This window comes from Hylobates moloch, unplaced genomic scaffold (genome assembly GCF_009828535.3).
Source record: "Hylobates moloch isolate HMO894 unplaced genomic scaffold, HMol_V3 SCAFFOLD_16, whole genome shotgun sequence".
Taxonomy (NCBI): domain Eukaryota; kingdom Metazoa; phylum Chordata; class Mammalia; order Primates; family Hylobatidae; genus Hylobates; species Hylobates moloch.
In genome coordinates this window covers 50,870,200-50,892,999 of record NW_026652291.1, presented here as the reverse complement: position 1 = coordinate 50,892,999, position 22,800 = coordinate 50,870,200, and the positions used below count along the sequence as shown (strand labels likewise).

At 44.2% G+C, this 22,800-nt stretch overlaps 1 protein-coding gene across 6 annotated transcripts in view; it reads left to right on the top strand.

Moving 5' to 3' along the window:
* The window catches only part of SAMD4A (sterile alpha motif domain containing 4A), a 221,718-nt gene that overhangs the window by 118,195 nt on the left and 80,723 nt on the right, over positions 1-22,800 (top strand). For 4 of the 6 annotated variants that reach the window (XM_058429410.1, XM_032135149.2, XM_032135148.2 and 1 more), the window contains exon 3: positions 15,216-15,734. In XM_058429410.1, coding sequence (XP_058285393.1) covers positions 15,216-15,734 — 519 coding nt within the window. Of the gene's footprint in view, positions 1-1,161; positions 1,471-15,215; positions 15,735-22,800 lie in introns of those variants that run through there. The other 2 variants (XM_058429412.1, XM_058429411.1) reach the window with 2 other exon arrangements.

The window sequence follows — 22,800 nt, the reverse complement described above, 5'->3', positions numbered from 1 at the left end:
CAATGAAATTTCATTTTATTTACTACACAGTTGAAATGTACTTATGTCATTTTGAGAAACCAAGTCACCTTATTGGCTGGGAGTTGCTCCCTGCCCTGGCCCATCAGTTGTTTGATAAATAAGCCAGTTCTTCCAATCTTTGTGCTTTCCGGGGCTTGATTTTGGCAGTGGGATCTGTGCAGTGATTCATGGAGCTGACCCTGTGATAGGGGTTATACATCTGCCCTTCACCTGACTGATCCAAGGGGCTTGATCTCTTCTCCTCCAAAGGCTCTACCCATTTTAGACCTCAAGGTCAAGACATCCAGAAAACTTCTAACATTATATAAAGAAGTGATGACCTTTGTTTTTTAGATTACCTTCCATTTTCTCAGCACTGTTCCTCTTAATGTCATCTTGCAAAATAAGAACGAGAAAAGATGGATCCTGCCCCTCCACGGGCAGTTATGAACCAAGTATTTCTTCTTACCTCAAAACTGCAGACTTTGGATGTTCTTGGCATCTTGGGGAGGACCAGGAAGGGTGGTGTGTGGTCAGCTGCTGATTTTCCTTGAAGAATCAAAGTTGGCATTCTCGGTGTCCACAGCCCTGATTAGTTAGCTGTGTTTGAAATAAAAACAAACAAAAAAAGGCAGCCAAAAAACAATATCTAGAATTCAGTTAATTCATTCCCACTGCAAACAAGTTGTGCTCATGCTCCTAAATGGGGTATGTTACTAAGCCGGTGACACAGAGCATCTGGGCCGGCAATGCTTGTGATCGAGGTTAGGAATAGAAGGTGTGTGGAAACTTTCTATAAAAGGCAGCCAGGTCCCCTGGACAAGGGGTCAGGAAGCTCCAGCACTGTTCACAGCAGCACCAGGGAATTACTGCGTGATGTGGGGCAAGTGTCTCTGTGCCTTGGTGTCCCCTAAGTGCCATACTGATTTGGGGGAATGGGAGGGTAAGGGCCTCAAGAAATGTTTGAGATGTAAGATGTTAAATGTTTGAGATGTGACATGTCAGATAACTGGAGGGAGCGTGATGTCACAGGAGCTCAAATCAGGGCCACGTGTCCCTGAACGGGGCTGGGCTGCTGTCCCTTCTCAGACATCGCCCTCTGTGGCTGATGCCTCTGACATCATAATACCCAGCCAGACACTCAATAATGATGAGCTGTGCCCAGTGGACACCAGAGGAGGGAAGAAAAGGAGAAGGACAAAGTGGAGAGGGAGGAGATGGAGCAATCTCTTATGTGATCATTCCATCAACTCACAAATTTTTCACCTAACACCTGGTTCAACTGTAATGTGCTCAGTTCCATATAACCTGGACAGCAGTTGTGCCCTCACCCCTAAACTCAGCAAAATATTATGGTCCTCTAATCAAGAGAATTTTGCACCTGTTACTGCATGTCTTGTGGGTTCATCGTCAGACCAGTGAGTTGATACCAAACTTCACCAAACGGCTCTCCGGAGCAACCATTTAGAGGTAACGTACTGGCTCTCATGCCCAGGCTTCTCTGGGCTTCTGCAGACTCATCTCAACTCTCCTCCTTGGAGCAGCACATAACTGGGGATTGTGTGGGGGTGGTTTGTGAGGGTGTGAGCCTGTGGTAAAGATGCTTTAAAACTGAAATTCTCACCTTCGTTTGATTCATGAGCCAGCACAGGCTTGGCCAGACTTTGTTTATTCTTATGGCACTCTTCAAACCCAAACGGGCCAAATCGTGGCTTCCCTGTCTATCCTTAGATGCAGCGATTGCTGCTTTTAACTGGCTAGATTGCTATGAATAGAAAACTTGAGAGATCAGCCCTGTCTTAGAAATATTATGACATTTTGCTTATTTATTGTTGACTTAAAAAAAATCCAACAACTTCCTCTAAAAATAGGTCCTTGCCACTCTTTCAATCACTTCCTCCTAGCCTTTCTCCTGGTAAGAAATCATGTTTCCCACCTGGTTTCACATCAGCCTTACTCGAGCCTCCAAATGCTGTCAATTGGAGGCCGTGATTTTCTTGGGTTCTCAATCGTGAACCTGGATCAAAATCATCTGGGGGCTGGTTAAACACAGTTTTTGATTCAGTAGATCTACAGATAGGGTCCCAGAAGTTGTAGTTCTTTTTTTTTGAGACGGAGTTTTGCTCTTGTTGTCCAGGCTAGAGTCCAATGGCACGATCTTGGTTCACTACAACCTCCTTCCCCTGAGTTCAAGCGATTCTTCTGCCTCAACCTCCCGAGTAGCTGGGATTAAAGGCGCCCGCCACCATGCCTGGCTAATTTTTGTATTTTTAGTAGAGACAGGGTTTCACCAGGTTGGCTAGGCTGGTCTCAAACTCCTGACCTACAGGTGATCCACCCACCTCGGCCTCCCAAAGTGCTGGGATTACAGGCATGAGCCACCGGGCCCGGCCCAGAAGTTGTATTTCTAACAATTTTCCAGGCATGCTCCTCCTCCACACTTTGTGAACCAGTGCCTTAGGGCTTCTGGGTCTCCTCCTGTCCCCATCCTGTAGGAGAGAGCCCCATGGAGCGTGATCCTGGTCCCTTAGATTGATGGTGAGGGGCTAACAACTACATAGTACTCACTATGGGCCAGATGATGGTCCCATGCTTTACAAAGATTAAATAACTCAAACATCACCAATCTTAGGAGGTAGCCCGTTTTTCCAGATGGAGGAACTGAAGCACAGAGTGGTTAAGTGAATTGCCCAAGTTCACACAGCTCATTCAACGGAAGCTCAGACAACATGGCTAGCATCTGTGCTCTCATTCCCTACGCCGTATTATCATTTTGTTTTCCTCAAGTTACTTAGAGCACCTGATACTCCTACAGTTCTTGGGAGTGAATACCTCAGAAAGGAGCCCCCAAGACAACTGAACCCACCTTAGGCACTAACAACCAGCATCTTCGGCTCCGAGTGTCCGGGTGACTTGGCTACCCTACCTGTGTCTGTGACTGAGTAGAGGCAAGAGGAGGGGGCTCTTAGCAGAAATACATTGGACATGTGACCTGGTGAAGGCCAAGGGAGAGGTGTTGATGTGAAGACGCTGGGGACATCATCTGTGAAGAGAGGCCGGCCCTCCCCTTCTGCTGGAGCCTCAGTGTCCCCTCACCATTCTGCCCTGGTCCAGAGATTTCTGCTGTTGATACTTATCAGAGACATAAAGCTGAGGAGGAACAGATGTGCCGTGTCAACAGCCATCATAGAAAAAGTATATGTATCTTTTTTTGACTAGGTTTGTCTAGCAAGGCTGTGTGATCAGCACTAACCTGGGTGAGGAAGTAGGAGACACAGAAGGGGAAGGACTGTCCCCATCCTCAAGGAGGGGTGAAGGGGGGATGTGTCATACAGATGTGCAAGTCACTGAGCTCAATTGTGGTAGAGAAAAGGCAATGAGGGCCCAAGTGGGTAAATGGCATTTGGGGAGAGAGGTGGATTCTTAAACTACATCACAGATGATGATAGGAGCAGGAGGGGGAGGGTTCAGATGTGTCCAAGACATATCTACAGCAGAGAGTATTTAATGATAAATAATAGTGATCTCTTTTGAGTTTCAAACAGCCAGAGGTTAAGTCTCCACTGGTACAGTGATAATAGACTAAGTTCTTTTTTTTTTTTTTTTCTGCCAAATAATGTGTTGAGTGCTGGCTGGAGGGCCTAGGAGTACTTTAGAAGATGAATTCTACTCCTTACAGTGTTGCCTGTTGGTTCTAGAAATGGAGCCCTTCTCCAAGTATTTCTTTACCCCATTGGTCTGATTCTCCTCAAGTTATTTGTGTTACAGACATTCCTATGGGTACAAAACTTTCCCTGTGGCTATCTCTGATACCACAAATGTCATTGGAAAGGACAGATCCTAGCACTAGGCCATATACATTGATAGGGACCAAAGATAGATATCTGATGGATTAATAAATAGAACCACCTCCAAAGGTGATGATACAAAGCTAGATTCAACAACACAGTAGGCCAGTGCTGTCACTCCCAGCTCAGAACCAGGGTGGCTAGAAGTTAGCTTTGTCTTTCTCCTCACTGGGCCATGTGTCTCAGACCCTAGGGTAGAGTTGAGGGAGGGCAGACAATGGTTAGTTTCAAAACTCCCTGGACATAGGGGCCCCTTGCTGCCTCCTGCCTTCCTCCATAGAGTTTAGAAGGTTTGTTTCCAGGAAGGAGCTCCTTCCTGCCAGGTTTGTCCTCTCTCCAGCTTCTCAGCAGTGCAAGGTGCTTACAACACAGCCCACAGGCCTGCCTGCACCGGGCTGTGTGGGTCTGTAGACAAGGTCCTCAACTCTGCCTCTGCATCCGCTCCTCTCTGTCCTACTGGGCCTTTCTGCTCCCCCTTACCTTTCCCTGCCTGAGCCCTCTCGCTGTTTTTGTGCCTGCCTTTGTTGTAGAATTCTAGATGGCGGCATGCTTGCAACTTGGGAAGGATGAGGTGCTTGTCTGGAGACATTATCCCTATGAGCTCTGAGGTCTTGTCTCCTTCTGTAGCATCCCCACCAATGTGGCCAAAGCCAAGGGCCCTCATCTGATCAGTCCTCCTGATTCTGGTCCAGCCACTGAGCCCTGGGTCTACTCAATTTCATGGCAGGATGCCCAGAAGGAGGGAAATGGCCTCAGCCATTCTCATTCCTATTTAGAGAACTGCATTCTTCACCATCATCCTTCCTACCTTTTCTTCTTACCCACTGCCCTAGGACTTCAGCAATGAAAAAGTAGCTTCCCTTCTCAAAAAAAAAAAAAATCTGAAAAATCTTATTCTGATTGCATCAGTAGACCTACTAACCTGAAAATGAGTTTGGTGCACAAGTAACAGGTGAAAATCAGCTGCCTTTTACTGCTTGCTGTTGCAGAAATTTCCAGCATTGGCTGGCAGCTGGAGGGGAAGCAGGAAGGGAGGTGTGCCTCTAGCTCCCTCTACAGGGCTATGCCCCAGGAGGACAGGAGAGCCAGGCTGAATATGTTCCAGGGTCACCCAACTCTGTCCTTGTACAGTTAGCCAGGCCTTTCTTTCCAAAACGAGTATCAGTTAATTTGTGACTATGGGCTGGAATATCCTGCCTCCACAAAATTGTTCATTCTCTCGCCCATTGGATGACTTGTACGTGTAAGTATTTCATATTTCATACCTAAATGAGTGATACATACATTTTACTATCAACATTGCTAACATGCATATTTTGGGAATATCTATATGCTGTTCCTTGGTGACAATATTTACATGGTTACACACCACACCACAGGGCTCTTACATTCACACTTACACTTTGGATCCCATCTCTTGAGTTGGGAAATTTTGTCTATGAGTTGTTGAGCAACTTCCTCATTATTTTAGAAAGCATGGGACCCAGTGACTTCACAGTTCACAGTCATGTAAATATATAGAATGGCTCCCTGGTGTCAGGGGTGGGATGTGTGCACTCCAGCCCTTCGCAGACTTCCTGAGGTGTATAAACCTATTGTGTGGCATGGCTGTTGTTCCGTTTGCCCCACTGAATTAAGCATGAACCATTCTTTTGTGATTCAATCTGTTTATACTCCTCCCAAGATACTCCTCTGTTGACTGGACATTGCCAAGGATGCTGGCCTTGGAGTTCTTTGTAAAATATTATTGCAGTTAGGCTACGTGGACAATGCTGTGCTCCTTTTGGGACCCTCATGTCTAGAGCCTCTTGTGCAACAAGGCCTAAATCTAAGTGTAGAAGCAGAAAGCACACTTTTCTCCTTTGCAAGGTCAGCATGAGGATTGCTAATTCATTATTTTAAGATACTATTGGAGTGTCACTCTGTGGTGTGTGGGGTTTTGGCAGTGGTGGTCTGGAGTGTGAGGGCAGCGCTGAAGATTAGAGAATGGGAAAGCTTCCTGTGTTTAGAACACTTCCAGCCTCTCCTCTGAGGGGTTTTTGGTGTAAAAAACTAGTCGAGTGTGGTTTACAAGGATGTGTCTTGTGTTTATCGAGTGAGGTACATTTTTTTCATCTCTAATTTATATAACTCTTAGGAGACCCATTCCTATGAGGCTTTATTAAAACAATCATTTAGTGCCCCCCCCAAAAAAATCAGACATATAAGTCTTAACCCTGTTGCCATTGTTTTTCTTTCCTTCTTCAACAGATGTTTGCAAGAGTTGTATTAAATATATTTCATTCTGCTGTCTCAGCCTCTCAAATCCTTTTCATGAAGATTACTTTAATTGGTGTGAGTTACAATCACAAAAAGCATCCATTTTGCTTTTGTTTTCTAGCAAAAAAACAATGGGGAAACTTTCCATCTTAAACAGAATGTTGACAAGGGGGAGGTAGTAAAGATTTTGAAAATTGAGCTAGTCATTTTACTTTCCTCTTTTCCATGTTCCTGTTTTTATTTGATGTTAAAGCTAAAAATAATCAGAATATAACAAAGTTGAATGAACAGTTTGTGTGTGACAGTTGGGACCTACTATTGTTTATAGGTCGTCTATTCTATCTTAAGCCTTCCATTCAAAGGAAACTTCTAGGAAATACCTACCATTTTGAAGAAATCCAAAAGACTATTAAAACACTCTCAAACAAAAGGCCATGATTAGCTGGGCGCAGTGGCTCATGCCTGTAATCCTAGTACTTTGGGAGGCTGAGGCAGGAGGATCATTTGAAACTAACCTGGACAACAAAGCAAGACTCCATCTCTACAGAAAATACAAAAATTAGCCAGATGTGGTGGTTGATTCCTGTAGTCCAAGCTACTTAGGATGCTGAGGTCGGAGGATGGCTGGAGGCTAAGAGGTTGAGGTTGCAGTGAGCCGTGATTGTGCCACTGCTCTCTAGCCTGGGCAACAGAGCAAGACCCTGTCTCAGAAACAAACTGTAATTAATAAGGAACTATTAATGCATGAAAAAATGGAGACACCCTCATTACCCTCATGTAGCTTGCATTCTAATGGAGAGGGGCCAGAAATAAGCTTACCATACAGCAGGTCACATGGTGGTAAGCGCTATGGAAAAAACAAAGCATGACCTGGGAATAAGGGAGTGTAAAGTGAGAGAGTGGGGTGGGGAATTTAAAATAGTGTAGACAGATAAGGTCTCATTAGGAAGGTGACATTTGAGCAAAGACAGAGCTGAGAGAGGCTAAACATGGGTGTGGGGGAAAAGTGTTCCAGGCAGAGGAAGCAGCAAGTGTGAAGGTTCTGAGGCAGGCATGCGGCTGATATGTTGAAGGAACATCACAGCAGCCAGGATGGACTGAAACAGGAGAGGGTCAGTAGTGAGGGTGGAGGCTAGATCCTAGAGGGACTAATAGGCCATCATAAGGACTTTGGCCTTTACTCTGAGATGGGAAGCCATTGACATGTTTGATCAGGGGAGTGACATGACTTACCTTCTAGTTTTAAAAGATCCTTCTTTTAGAAATGATTGTTATGGTCAATAATAGACTACTGGAGAGGGCGGGGATATGCAGAAACATGGTGAGAGGTAGTCACATTCCAGATGTATTTTGAAGATTCAGCCCATAGGATTATGGAGAGATTAGATGCAAGATGTGAGAGAAGGGAGTTAAGGATACTCCAAGGTTTTGACCTGAGCAATTGGAAAGATGGAAAGCCATCTGCTGAGATAGGAAAGAAGAGCAAAGAAGCAGATGTGGTGAGAGTGAGAGCAAGAGTTGGGTTGTGGACATGTTGACTTTGAGATCATCTGAGTGAGCATGGGGAGGGTGCAGTTGGAATGTGAATCTGGGGCTCAGGGGAGAAACCTGGGCTAGAAATACAAACGTGGAGTTGTCTGCATACTCATGGGCCAGAGGTCAGAACCGAGGCAGGTGGCTGGGGGAGCTGGCCTGGTTTTTGTGCCCTCTGGGAATGGCCAGCCTCAGACCTCCTGACTGGTCATGGCCAGGAAGAGGTCAGAAACCTGAAGGTGAGTCCTAACCCTAACTTGAGCCCTTGGCTGAGATCTCAGGACTAGTTCCCAGCTGGCCTGGGTCCTCAAGGAGTAAAGGAGCAGTCCTGGAGCACCCAGCTGTGCCGGTACCTGCGGAAAAAGTAACTACAGATGGAAAGTCTCCATGGAAGAGATGACCAGATTTCTACTCTGGAGAGGTAAAGGGCTCATTGGAAGTATCTGCTAGGGCAAGAGGTACCTGGTTCTTGCCTTTTGAGGATGGTCAGATGCCTTTGAATGACCAGCACCTGATGACCTTCCTGCTGTCAGAAAAGACTGGAATGGTCATAATGGTCTATAGAGTCCACTACATAGATCCCTGCCTTTTCTAGTGAATCCAAGGGACAGTAGCATTTTGAAGTGATTTTTACCAAGCAACCAAAAGCTTTCTGTATTCGTTAACTATTGCTGTGTAACAAACTACCCTAAAAGTTAGTGACTTAACTAAGAACAAGTTATCTCTCAGTTTTCTGAGGGTCAGCAATTTAGACAGCCTGGCTGGGAAGCTCTGGCTCAAGGTCTCCAACAAAGCTGTAGTCAAGAAATAAACTAGACCTGGAGGAGCCGCTTCCAAGCTCACTCACATGGCTGGCAAGTTGATTCTGGCTGTTGAAAGGAAGCCTGAACTCCTCCCCATACAGGTCTCTCCCTGGGATGCTTGAGCATCTTCATAATTGGTGTGACTGGCTTCCCCCAGAATAAGTGAACCAAGACAGCAATGCTTTTTATGACCTAAGGTCAGAACGCCTCCACTGCACACTCTTGGTCACATAGACCAGCTCTCGTTCAGTGTGGGAGAAAATCACGTAGGTGAATACCAGTAGTCTAGGATCAATGGAGGCCACCCTGGAAGCCCGCAATCACCTTCCTTGAAAATAGGGGGAGGGTTAGGGCCAGGCATGGTGGGCTCACGCCTGTAATCCCAGCACTTTGGGAGGCCGAGGCAGGAGGATCATGAGGTCAGGAGTTCAAGACCAGCCTGGCCAACATGGTGAAACCCCATCTCTACTAAAAATACAAAAATTAGCCGGGCATGGTGGCACATGTCTGTAATCCCAGCTACTTGGGAGGCTGAGGCAGGAGAATCGCTTGAACCCAGGAGGCGGAGGTTGCAGTGAGCCAAGACCGTGCCACTGCACTCCAGCCTGGTGACAGAGCGAGACTCCATCTCAAAAAAAAAAAAGAAAAAGAAAATAGGGGGAGGGTTTATATCTTTTCAATCCTTTGTACCTTTTCAAAGCACCACTTGCAGCTGTAAGGGCTCATAACTCCAGACTGGGTTCCCCATCACAACTGGTCTAATCCGTACCACTAGCAGGGCTCCCACCAAATTATGGGGATTCTTCTCTGGTCACCTCTAGCTCAAGAGGGTACCTTGGGAGACAAATTCAAGTGCAGATGCCAACACAAGAATCCCACCATTTGCCATGTTGCTATTTTTGCCCTGATTTTTCAGGTGCCCTGGGCTCAGCTCACATCCCTACCAAATAAATACATGGTGTGTGTAGTTATCCACTTTTGAGTTATGCAGAGTTGCTCTGTATTTAGAAGCCTTTAGTACATGATGTGTCTAGGATTGACTTTGTAACATTCTTCCAAGGAGCCTTTGACCATGCAAAACCCACCAGTATTCCTGCCTTTTAGCACATTTATTTCACCAGTACTTCTTCTGTGTGTGCATTTAATTCCTAGCCATTTCTTGCATGAGCAAATTGCCTAAATGTGCTTGTGAGAAACCCTTTTATGGCAAATGTTATTAAACTGAAAACAAGGGTATAATAAAATAGCAATTTAAGGGTAATTTACTAACAACTAGAGCCCTTAAGCATTGACATACCATTGTGTAGTAATAATACCAGACTTGGTATTTAAACACACTCTTTGTCACTCCAAAAATCATTGGGACAGTTTCCTAATCCTCATGGTCTTTAATTATAGCTCTTCTAATTTTTTTTACTACTCCTATATCACTGGTTTACAAATTATAAATCATTAACTTTTATCCACATTAAACATCCATGTAATAGAACTGTTACATCTCTGCTCCTTATACAGAGAAATAACAAAATACTCAGAAAACATAGTAGAGGTGAGCTGACATCATCAAACCTTGAAGTTCTTGCACTTAAGTTTTCCAGTGTGTCCTGAATCAGGTGATATTGGGGTGAGTAATGGTAGAGCCTGAATCTCAGAAGTGATCAATTAATTGAAAATTCTGAGGATTCCTGCATCTTCCCCAGGGAAGAGAATTTGTTAAATACAAATCTCAGCAAAGATTCTTTGCTCTCTGGAAGGTAGTGTGGATGCCACAAAGGCCAGTGGGCAGTTGGACAGGATCTAGCCAGTGTGACCAAGTCCCTGCATGTAGGGTCTGGCTTCCATTTGAAGGTAGAGATGTTCACGCTTGTCAGCACCCTCGGGATACTCTCCTGAAAGACTGACTAGTGCTAACTAGAAAGCAGGGAAGTAGACACTGCAATGCTGGCTGGTTAATTTGCCACGAGGAGCCATCATCAGAGAGACCAGACGTACTCAAAGTCCATATAATCAGCACACATTGTCCTTGTCGGCAGGCCTCCACAGGAAGCCAAATCATAATCAGAAATTATGTATTAAGTTGCCTTGAAAAATCATTATCACAGATTTTGGAAATACCTCAAGTCTCTATGATCAGTTCATTCTCTCCCTGAGGGTAGCTGGGGAGCTAAATCATGGTCCAAAGGTTGTTTTGTGAGTGGATAATCAGGACAGGGGGGCTGAGGAAGGGAAATGTTTAGTGGCAGCAGGAACTTCATGGGTCCATGCCAGAATGGGAATGGCTTTGCCAGAAAGACTGATGTATTCAAAACCAAGTGGCTAAAACTTCCTTTTACCTAGAGGGACAGTTGGATAGTGTATTAATTAACTTAGCAGCTTAAAACAATAAACATGTTACACAGTTTCTGTGGGTCAGAAATATGAGAGATCCTGGCTTAGGATTCCTCAAAATGGTATGTGGGCTGCAGTTGTCCAAAGGCTTACCTGGGCTAGGAGATCTGCTTCCAAGATGGTTCCCTCATATGGCTGGCAACTTGGTACTAGGTATTGGCACGAGGCCTCGGTTCCTCACTACAAGGACCTCCCCATTGGATTGCTTGCATGATGTCACAACACAGCAGCTGGCTTTCCCCAGAGTGAGTACTCAGAGACAGCAAGGGGAGGCCATAATGCCTTTTATAACCTAATCCATAAAGTCACATGCTGCCATTTCCCCTACATTCTATTTACTGAAAGTGACTCACTGAACCCAACTTGCACTCAGAAGGAAGGGAATTAGGCTCTACCTTTCAAAGAGAGGTGTGTCAAATAAATAGTTAACATATTTTAAACCACAATCGGTATAACTTACATTGTCTCTGTAATTCCTTTTTATTATACTTCTGTTGCTCACCAACTCTGATGATCCATGTACTCTATTAATACATTTATATAATGTTTATAACTATTACATATTTATATGCATTTATATGTAATTCTATATCATATATCTATAGAACATCTAATTATGTTATAAATATCAATATATTTGGCTTATGGCCACGCTGTTGTAGCAGGACAGCCATTATGTATCTAATATCGAATTTGCCTACCTCCATTCTGCCACTTCACTAGCAGGGGGTCGGGGACAAGTAACTTGGTCCATCTGTGCCCCTGTGCCTTCATCTGTAAAAGAAGGCTAGTAATAGGACCTACCTCATGAGCTTCTTGGGAGGATTAAGTGAGTAATTAAATGCACAGGGCTTAGAAGAGTGCCTGGCACTTCGAAAACATTCAATACTGTTGGCTGTCAGCAGTGGCAGCTGGAGTGGTAGCAGAAATAGTTTGATCCAGTAGGTGTAGTTAGCCCTCAGAGAGCAATCTGATTTCTATGTTCCCAGTGGTAGTAAACAAAAGCAATACTTGTCTTCCTGGTCCCACCATCCAAGCCCTGTCCTGAGGATAAAGGGACTGGGGCCTCTCGTTTTCCTTCCTCTTTGCTATGCTTGTTCTTCCTCTGAATCCCAGGTTAATCCATGGCAGAGAGCGGTTACATGGAGACAACATGTTTCGTTTGTACTACGACTCCTATTTATGTTTTGTTTTTGTTGCTGATTTTTTTTTTTTTAGGTCGACCTTTTGTGGAAGGGTAGAATATCCAAACAGGGAAATGACCTAGCAGAAAGCTAGGGAGTTCCTCAGCCTCAGGAATTTTTTATTAGAAGTCATTCCTAATTTTTATCTTTAAATGTACATTTTCAAGGTTATATGCTAGCCACCTCTGATTACAGTAGGCTTACAACATAACCCCTTTTGCTTCTTGGCCCCTTTTGCTTCTTTTCAGTGCCTCTTGGGCTTAATGAATAGATTTTATCTTCATGCTAAGCACATTCATCATTTAAAACATGCCTGGTATTTGCTGAAGATGAATTGAGGAGAAAGTTAGAATTGGAATTTTCTTCGCCTCTCAGCGCTACTTTAAAAGGGAGGCTATACCTAGTGGAATGTGTGAGAGTTGTCTTGTGTCAGGTGGCAGTTAGCTAAATATAGAGTCAGGGAGCTGGGAGGGACTTGCTGAGGTCATCTGTGCCCTCCTGCCAGCCTTCCCCATCTGAATGTCTCCAGCCCTGTGCTCACCAGCTCAGTAGTCACCAGCCACATAAGGCTTCTAAGCTCTTCAGCTGTAGCTGGTCCAAGTTGAGATGTACTGTCCATGATAAAATACATTGACATTTTAGGACTTTTAAAAGATTTTTAAGACTTAATTCAAAAAAAGGAAAAATGGCTCATTAATAATTTTATGAAATTATTAATGATAATTGATAATGAAGTGATAATTTGATTATTTAAATAAAATATATCATTAAAATGTACATTACCTGTTTGTCTCTTCTTTAATATGACTGCTAGAAAGTTTAGAATACCATATGTGGCTTATGTTTTATTACTGTCGGACAATGCTCCTCAAGATCATCACATCTCACTCTGTTATTCAGACCCCCAGGGCAGAGATTCTAAAGCCTTCCTTGGTGATTCTGAGTCTTTCATTATTCTGGCAATTCTGTTCTTCTCCACGTCCTATCTTAATCTCTTGTGCTTCGGTTTGGAGACTTCTACTTCAAATAGTTGACTCTTTGGCATCTCCTTATGAAATCCCCACTTGAAGTGAGTCAAGCATCTCTTCATATTGTTGTAAGCACAGTAAACCCATTTTCTTTTCACCTTTTGACTTTCTACCTCCTTGATCATTTTTAACGACTTCTCTTGGGTCATCTCTGGTTTCTCTATATTGTTTTTTAAAACTTGGTATCCCAAACCACCTGCATTGCTCTAACATGAGTCCAGCTATGCAGAGACAAGCTGAAGGAATTACCTCCATCGTCAAGTACTTGACCGGCCCTTTTGCTACTTTACATTATTTAATCCCACAGCACATGGAGGGGCAGATGCTATTTGTACCACTCTTGATAAGGTGTTTGGGGCTCAGAGAAGTTAAGTAACTTACCAAGGTTCTACCACAAATTAAATGGCGTGTCTGGGATTTGTGCCCAGCTTTGCCTGACTCCAAAGCTCATGCTCTTTCATTATATACTGTGCCTCTCTTTTTGCTGGTATTTTTCTTGAAATATTCTTTCTTGTAGTCTTGAGAGGCATTGCAGTACAGGCTGATGCATTTGTAGCTTATGGTCAACAGTGATAACTGGGCTTGTTTTGTTATGTTTGCACCTAGCTAGAATTGCTAAGCCCTTCTGCTAAATTCCAGAAACCCCTTCCAACCCTCTAGATATGGCATAAAAGCCTGCAGGACTGTCCAGCCCTAGCCCTTGTAGGGTCATCAGTGGGCCAGTGTTGAGATCTCCAGGTGTCAGGAATGACTTCTCTGAAAATGAGCTTTCTTTCCTCTGGCCCAGAGCCTGTGAATAACTGTCAATCCCAAGACAGGCTATTTCTCAAAGGCTAATCAAGGCAAAGTGCATTGTTCGTGTTTTGAGTGAGAGGGGACAGAAAGGATCCTTCTGAGTGTGTTAAAAACAGATCTTCCCAGAGCTTGAAACTTGAGGACATTATGCTCAGTGAAGTAAGGCAGTCCCAAAAGGACAAGCGCTGTATGATTCTACTTCTCTGTGGTACCTAGGGTACTTAGAGTTTCAGTTTGAGAAGATGAAAGGGTTCTAGAGATGGATGGTAGTGATAGTTGCACACCACTGTGAAACGGTGAACTTTTTTTTTTTTTTTTTGAGACCAGGTCTCCTCTGTTACCCAAGCCCCAGGGTACAGTGGTGCAGTCACAGCTCACTATAGCCTCAACCTCCAAAGCTCAAGCAATCCTCCCACCTCAGCCTCCAGAGTAGCTGGATCTACAGGCACATACCATCACACGTGGCTATTTCTTTTTTAATTATTTGTAGAGATGAGGTCTCATTGTTGCCTAAGTTAGTCTCTAACTCCTGGGCTCAAGCGATCCTCCTGGCTCAGCCTCCCAAAGTGCTGGGATTACAGGCGTAAGCCACCACCCCCAGCCTGTGAATGTTCCTAATGCTGCTGAACATCCACTTAAATATGATTAAAATGGTCAAGGTTTTGTGTATTTTACCACAATAAAAAACAAGCTGATCTCTACATAAATCAAAACAGTGATTAGAGGTGCCTCAGGAGCCAAGTCTTGGGTCCATTGCATATTCTAGCTTTGAGCCCATAGTCGTTCTGAGTTAGCTTCTTATGAGAAAGGTGCAGTCTTACTGCACAGAGATGAGGGGAGCTCTTTTTTTCCCTGACAAATTTCTCCATCTAGGAAGTTTTTCCAATTTCACACGAGTGCCTTTGCCAGGATTTAAATCACTTTCAACAGATGTCTGGGGGAGATGTCTGGGAGAGGTGAAGCAGCCTCATCCCCAGGACTCTGGAATGGGACCTTTGTTCATACTCGCTTTTCTCTGGAGAGCTTCTTAGTTTTAGCCCCATGTCTATCAGGGAGTAGGCTAGACCTTTCTCAGAAAGAAAACAGAGCTGTACATTGTATTTGATTGTACCAAAGTAGTTGTAGCTTTTTTGGAAACACGAATGAGAATTTGATTGAGTACTCAATATCTAAGAATGTTTTATCTGTGTTTCATTGGAGCCTCTGGCCCTTGAAAACCTGGGGTCAGTTAACCAATCTGATGCACAGGCTCTTTTGAGAAAATATAGCCAGGCTATGTAGATTGGGACCCTAATCCATAAAAATTCTCTTTAGAGTATCTGTTTACAGTCATTGTGGGTGTATTTGCTTATTTGCCCTGTATATTTCCCTTTTCAGGAATCATTAACCAATGGCAACAGGAATCCAAGGATAAAGTGATTTCCCTCCTGTTAACTCATCTGCCTTTGCTGAAGCCAGGAAACCTCGACGCAAAAGTAGAATATATGAAACTGCTGCCCAAAATCCTGGCTCACTCTATTGAACACAACCAGCACATTGAGGAGAGCAGGCAGCTGCTGTCCTATGCTTTGATACATCCAGCCACTTCCTTGGAAGACCGTAGTGCTTTAGCCATGTGGCTGAATCACTTAGAGGACCGCACATCGACCAGCTTTGGTGGCCAGAACCGAGGCCGCTCAGACTCTGTGGATTATGGACAGACACACTACTATCACCAAAGACAGAACTCCGATGACAAGCTCAATGGGTGGCAGAACTCTCGGGATTCTGGGATTTGCATCAATGCCTCCAACTGGCAGGACAAAAGCGTGGGGTGTGAGAATGGCCACGTGCCCCTCTACTCCTCCTCATCTGTCCCCACCACAATCAATACGATTGGAACCAGCACAAGTACAAGTAAGTTCCCCGGAAGCCCTTTAACTTAGTCTGGTTTGGCGATTTGCTGTGTATGTGGCATGTCCTGCTGACAGTGTCTGCTCCATGCACCCTGTGACCCTGGGAGAGAAGGACTGATTGGAATTGGCTGTGGGAAAGGTCCTTTGGACCCCATATTTGTTGCTCTTTGACTCTGCAAAGATGAAAATACTGGGAAGGTAAAAGTGACTGATGGTCCAAATTTGGGTTATAAACAGACCAAAAATAAATAGAGAATAAATGAAAGAAGGAAATTTCCCGTTTCCACAAACAGAAATGCATTTCACCCATGTCTTTCACCCTGGGGTTTTGGATTTGCCGAGACACTGAATTACTGTGTGATTCTCTAAACCTAATTCTAACCCATGGTTAACCAGGCAGCCTCATGGGCTTTGTGCTTTTTCTTTATTTTTTTTTCCTCATTCTTTCCTTTCTTTCTTTCTTTCTTTCTTTTTTTTTTTTTTTCTTAAATTTCACCCTGGAATGTTTCCACCCTTTGCATTTTCTGGTTTTAATCCCCAATTGTTGGGGCACTTTTTTCCTGACCAGTGGGAGCAGGTTTGCTAACTGAGAATGCTGCTGTGTGCTGTGGCCTGGTGAGAATGCCGTGGACTTCCTCTCGCTCAGTCCAACACCTTAGGAGAGGGGGTCAGGAAGCTTTGTGGGTGGGGAGAGTGGAGAACAGCCCTCTGCTCTTTTGACCACTAAAGCAAAGTATTGCACCCTGAGCTGGGCACTGGGGCTGGGAGTCCTCTCTGTGTCTCCCCACTGAGGCCGAGCAAAGTGACAAACACACCATTGTTGCCTATATAAAGTAGCGGTGTGGAAGTGCACCCTGTCTTCAAACAGTGTTCCTTAATGCTAGTTTGCACCTGTCCGTGAATGCAGTGGCAGTGCCAAGATAACTTTCTTGAAGGAATGCTTTTGCAATTAGACCTGATGTGCCTGTCTTCATGCAGGAACCCCCAGTTAAAAGATATGAGAGGATTAATAATTGGGGCCCCAGCACAGAGACTCAGGCCTGTGATCCCACCACTTTGGGAGGCCTAGGTGGGCAGATCACTTGAGGTCAGGAATTCAAGACCAGCCTGGCCAACATGGTGAAACCCTATCTCTACCAAAAAATACAAAAATTAGCTGGACATGGTGGTGTATGCTTGTAATCCCAGCTACTCGGGAGGCTGAGATTAAGGAATCACTTGAACCCAAGAGGCAGAGGTTGCAGTGAGATGAGATTGTGCCACTGCACTTCAGCCTGGGCAACAGAGTGAGTCTCAGAAGAAAAAAAAAAAAGAAAAAGAATTGGCAGTGATGCCTTCTTGGCATCTGTTCACTTGGATCTTTGGTTACCAGGCCTCTTTAAATGACTTTCTCAAATAGGTAGGATTGTTGAATTATAGCTACATGAACTGAAACAGTACCTCAGTGGAATTACCAAGCAAACACTGAAGATACTGCATTGATATTGCTACAACATGGGATTTTTAAAAATTCTTTTTTCTGCTTTTCCATGTAGATATGGTTAACTTGCACATTATGGGAATTAGGTGATTACTGCATCTTAATTTATTATATAAGAGATTCTGATGACACTGTCTTTCACAGACTGTTGTCTAGCAGGAACAGTTTACTCGTCTCTGTATGATAAGGAGTGATGACATGCAGGCAGATGACAGTCTCTTGGTGTAAGTTTCTTGCATCGGCAACAGAATCTAGTAATTGTTACAAAACTCTTTAATAGCTGGGAGAGATGCAAGCTCTAAGCTGCCTGCCCTCTTAAAACTTGGTCTTTTGTATTTTAAATGGTTGAGTTTTATGTCATTTGTCTCAAAATTAGTCTTAGGTCATTATATATTTCTATCTACTGATTTATACATTCAGGATCAGGTATTGACATTTAGTATATTTAAGATGGTTATCAGGTTGTAGTCATCAAGCACTTACTTCTGGCTGTGGCCACCCAGCCAGCCCCATAGAGGGTAGAAAATTTGTAGATAACTGTCATGGCCTTACTGACCTCTGAACCCCTATGTAATACTTGAGTGAAAAGGACTTGGAGGCTTAACCAGATGACTAGCCGACATACCTCTGGAAGAAGGCAGGCATCGGAGCCCTCTTCCAGAGCATCAGAGAAGATCAAAGAGCTCAGATCTCCCCTCCAGAAAGTTTCATTCAGACACTCATGACCATATCAACACTTATATGTCAATAATATCTCTTTAAGAAAATGTGAATGTCATTGCTGTACTCCTCTGTATTGCCTATGGTGGTTCAATTGTGTGAGTCAAAACTGCAAGCCTTTGGGTCACTTGCTCACTCGTGCCTCTGTCAATAAACCCTGAGCTCCTGGGAGGCAGCCTGACAGAGGGAAGAACAAAGACTTTGGCATCAACACCTTCTAGGTCCAAATCCCAGGCGTGCAATTTGCTAACTACAGCTTGGCCAAGTAATTTAACCTCTCCGATCAAGGTGCCCACTTGTAAAACTGGAACATTCACAATATCTACCTTTGAGGGCCGTAGTGAAGGTAAATAAGATTATGTAAATGCCCAGCCTGGTTAGAGCAGCAACAGTAAGCACTCCAGGGGTACCTGTTAGATGAATAAATGAAAGAAACTGGGAAAGACGGTGAGGAGCTAAGTGTTAACACCGATATGCAGAGTCTTTGCCCTCATTTTCAGTTCTGATGGGCGCCTGACATAAGCACCTTACCCTGAGCCCAGAGCCATGCAGAGTATTCTAAGGGGCCTTGAATATGCTGTGATTTTTGGCCATTCCACTGCAATAGAAATTGGGTTGGACTTAAGGCTTCTTCTACTGCACTGAAGAGCTACATTTCTTACCTCTTTCAAAGTGGAAAAACAATCTGCGTAAGACAATATGATGTTAAAAACAGAAATCAATTAGTACTACACATTTTCAAATTATCAGCCACATTAATGATGGTGAATGAAAGGTAACCAGAAAGCCACCTCCTTAGTTTTTGTTTTTGTTTTTAACCTTGGTTTATTCCACTGCTATTTTATTCCTCAGTCATTGTGCCTTCAACAGAATGCCTTAGCATTCGTGGCTTCTTCCCTGTATGGATTCCCAATCATTCAACTACCCGCAAATGCTTCCTGTCCATCTTCTGTGTGCCTAGCACTGCGTGTAAGTCCATGGGAAATACCAGGAAGCTGAAGACCCTGTTCACACTTCCAAGGAGCCTGTAATTGGAGAGATATGATATATGAATCAGTATCACAATTAAAAATTAAATATTCCTTTTTGCTGGACTTGTCATCATAGAAATTTCATATAATTCATGAGTTATATAAAAGTGCAGTAAAATAATACTCTAAGAGCTGCCACAAGGCATATAGGATGAAGTGGCAGTTGAATGTAGGCCTATCCTGTAAGTGCTGTGAATGTACAGAATGGAGAGATCCTTGTGAACAGGAGGGTCAAGAAGGCCTTTGGGCCAGGTGCAGTGGCTCACGCCTGTAATCCCAACACTTTGGGAGGCCAACGTGGGAGGATCGCTTGAGGCCAGAAATTCAACAACAGTCTGAACAACATAGCTAGACTCTATCTCTTAAAAAAAAAAAACATATTAGTTTGATGAGGTGGCTGCAGTGAGCTGTGATCGTGTCACTGCACTCTAGCCTGGGTGACAGAGCAAGACTTAGTCTCAAAGAAAAAAGAAAAAAAAGACTGAGCATTGTTGGCTCACACCTGTAATCCCAGCACTTTGGGATGCCAAGGTGGGCAGATCACTTGAGGTCAGGAGTTCAAGACCAGCCTGGTCAACATGGTGAAACCCTATCTCTACTAAACATACAAAAACTAGCCGGGGATGGTGGCCCATGCCTGTAATCCCAGCTACGCAGAAGGCTGAGGCAGGAGAATTGCTTGAACCTAGGAGACAGAGGTTGTAGTAAGCCGAGATGGTGCCACTGTACTCCAGCCTGGGTGACAGAGCAAGACTCTGTCTCAAAAAACAAACAAACAAAAGAAACAGAAAAGAAAAAACAAGCTTTTGCAGGGGAAATGGAAAGTGAGCTAAGATGGAAAGAGGAAGGAGAATCTGGAGGGGAGGAGGCCCCTGGGTAGGAATATGCACTGAGAGCAAAGGGAAGGGGGTTACAGTGTACAGGCAAGATGGAGGACAGTGAAGAGGAAGGACAGGCTCACAAAGGGAGAGGTAGTGAAGGCAGGTGGTAAAAGTAGGCTGAGGGAAGTGCCCCGAAGAGGCCAAGCATTGACACCCTAGGCAAAGGAGTGACATGCTGTATGGGGAAATGGATTGTGAGCAAACCAGGTGAGTGGCATCTGACAAGTGCAGAGTCAGCAAGTTTCAAAGTTTTGAAGTAATAAAAGTATCATTAGGATAGGAGCACGTATGGAGCAGAAGGAATGGATACTAGATATGTTCCTAGGTGGAATTATTAGGATTAGGATTCAGTATTGATATGGACATATTTTTTTTTTGAGACAGGATCTTGCTATGTTGCCCAGGCTGGAGTACAGTAGTGTAATCATGGCTCCCAGCAGCCTCAACCTCCTGGACTCAGGCAATCCTCCCACCTCAGTCTCTTGAGTATCTGGGACCACAGGTATGCACCACCACACCCAGATAATTTTTGTATTTTTTGTGGAGACAGGGTCTCCCTGTGTTGCCCAGGCTGGTCTCAAACTCCTGGGCTCAAACAATCCTCCTGCGTAAGCCTCCCAAAGTGCTGGGAATAGATATGAGCCACCACATCCAGCCTGACATACATTATTGATTTACTTATTTTTTCATTCACCTAGAAAATGTTTATTGAGTGCCTACTGTTGTGTCTTCCCTGCTCAAGGCACTTGAGATGCATCAGTGGGTAAGACAAAGCTGCCTTCCCTCGGGGCACTGGCAGTCTAGTGTGTACAAATTGTAGTATATAAAGTATATGTGTGGTAGAAGATGATAGGTGATGTGGAAATAAGAACAAGGGTAGGATTAGGCTTACGTAGTGAGGTGACTAGACCATGAAACAAGGTGGTCAGGGTAGACCCCATTGAGAAAGTGGGGTGTGAGCAGAGAGTTGAAGGAGTAGGAGTTAGCCAAGTGGGCATCTGGAGCAGAGTATTCCAAGCAGAGATAAAGCTGGAGCAAAGATCCCAAGACAAAACAGTGCCTGACTTGCTAGGGGAAAAACAGGAAGGCTGACTTGCTAGGGGAAAAAACAAGAAGGCCGGTGTCTGAAAGGGATTGAATGAGGTAGACAGTGGTCGGAGAGGCTGGAGACAGAATGGGCATTGTAGGTCATTGCAAGGACTTGGACTTTTGCTCTCAATAAACCAGAAAGCTATTGGAGGATTTCCAACAGAAAAGTGACATGATCCAACTCACATTTTAAAAGGTTCTCTTTGGCTGCTGTCTTAAGAATAGATAGGGCAAGGACAGAAACAGGAAAACCAGTTAAGAGGCTGTTGCAGTAATCCAGGCAAGAGAAGATGGCTCAAACCAGGATGGCTACGGTAGAAGGGTGAGAAGCAGTCAGGCTCTAGATATATTTTGAAAATAGAGCCAACAGGATTTCCTGACAGAATAAATGAAGGGTGTGAAGGAGAGGATCGAAGGAGGACGCCAGTGCTTTTTGCCTGGGCAACTGGGTGTTGCTATCAGTTGAGACAGGGAAAGTCTTTATCAGGTAGAGTAGGATTTGGAGTAACTCGGGAGTTCAGTGTCATATATGATGAGTTTGGCATGTCTGTTGGAGATACTGAGTAGGCAGTGGGATATATGAGTGTGCAGTTTGGGAGAGAGAAGTGGTCTAAAATAGACATTTGGGAGTTAGCAGCACATGGGTGGTATTTAATGCTAGGACTAAATGAAATTGCCAGAGACTGGCAGAGAGAAAAGGCAGAGACTGTAGATAAAGAAGGCCAAGGCCCCCAGGCCTGGGCACCTCAACGTGAAAGCTGGAGAAAAGCAGGGGAAGTAGTAAAAGAAACTAAGGAGAAACCCTTGAGGTTGGAGAAAACTCAAGTGTGTGTGCCTTACAAAGCACATGAAGAAAATGTTTCCAGGAGAGAAGAGTGATGAACTGAGTAAAATGTTACAGATAGGCTAATGAGATGAAGACCAAGGATTGACCACTGGATTTATCAAAGAGGGATAACAGAGGTAAAACTGAGAGCACTTAGCACATGGTAGGTATTTAAGGGATGAAAAAAGTTAATGACTCCAAAGAGATTGGAGGTAAGAGGGAGACAAACTGGCCACATGCTAGATTTTGGATGTATGTTTATGTTGAGATGTTGGAGCACTGAGATGGAGAAAAGTGACGTTTAGAAGGCATTAAAAATAGGTGATAGAGGCCGGGTGCAGTGGCTCACTGTAATCCCAGCACTTTGGGAGGCCGAGGCAGGTGGATCGCATAAGCTCAGCCTGGGCAACATGGTGAAACCACATATCTATAAAAAATAAAAAAATTAGCTGGGTGTGGTGGTGTGTGTCTATAGTCCCAGCTACTCAGGAAGCTGAGGAGGGAGGATCACTTGAGCCTGAGAGGTGGAGGTTGCAGTGACCTGAGATCACACCATTGCACTTCAGTCTGGGTGACAGAATAAGGCTCTGTCTCAAAAAAAAAAAAAAAAACCAGAAGAAAAGAAAAATATAGGTGCTATAATTACACAGAGTTTTGAAGGACAGGATTAGGATAAGGATGAGTAGGAGCCAAAACCTAAGTCCTAATCTAATGAGAATCTACCTATTTTCATTCATCAAGAGGCAAGAGTATCTTTTATTGCTTGCAGAGGTTAAATCAAGTGACATCTCAAGGACCTTTTCTACCATGAGATAAGGGAAGAGTGGGTTGGGATAGGTTGAAAAATCTGTTATGCAGCCTTTTGGATGGCATCAGAGCACTTCAAAAGAAAGAGAAGAATGTATTTTTTAGCACCTTGTTCTAGTAAGGCCACTCAAGGGTATGCTGACTAAGAGCAAGAATGTGCATGTTCTTCACCACAAGCCTGTAGGACCAGATAGGATCAAGGTATTGGCTGTGACAAACCTTACACAAGGCTT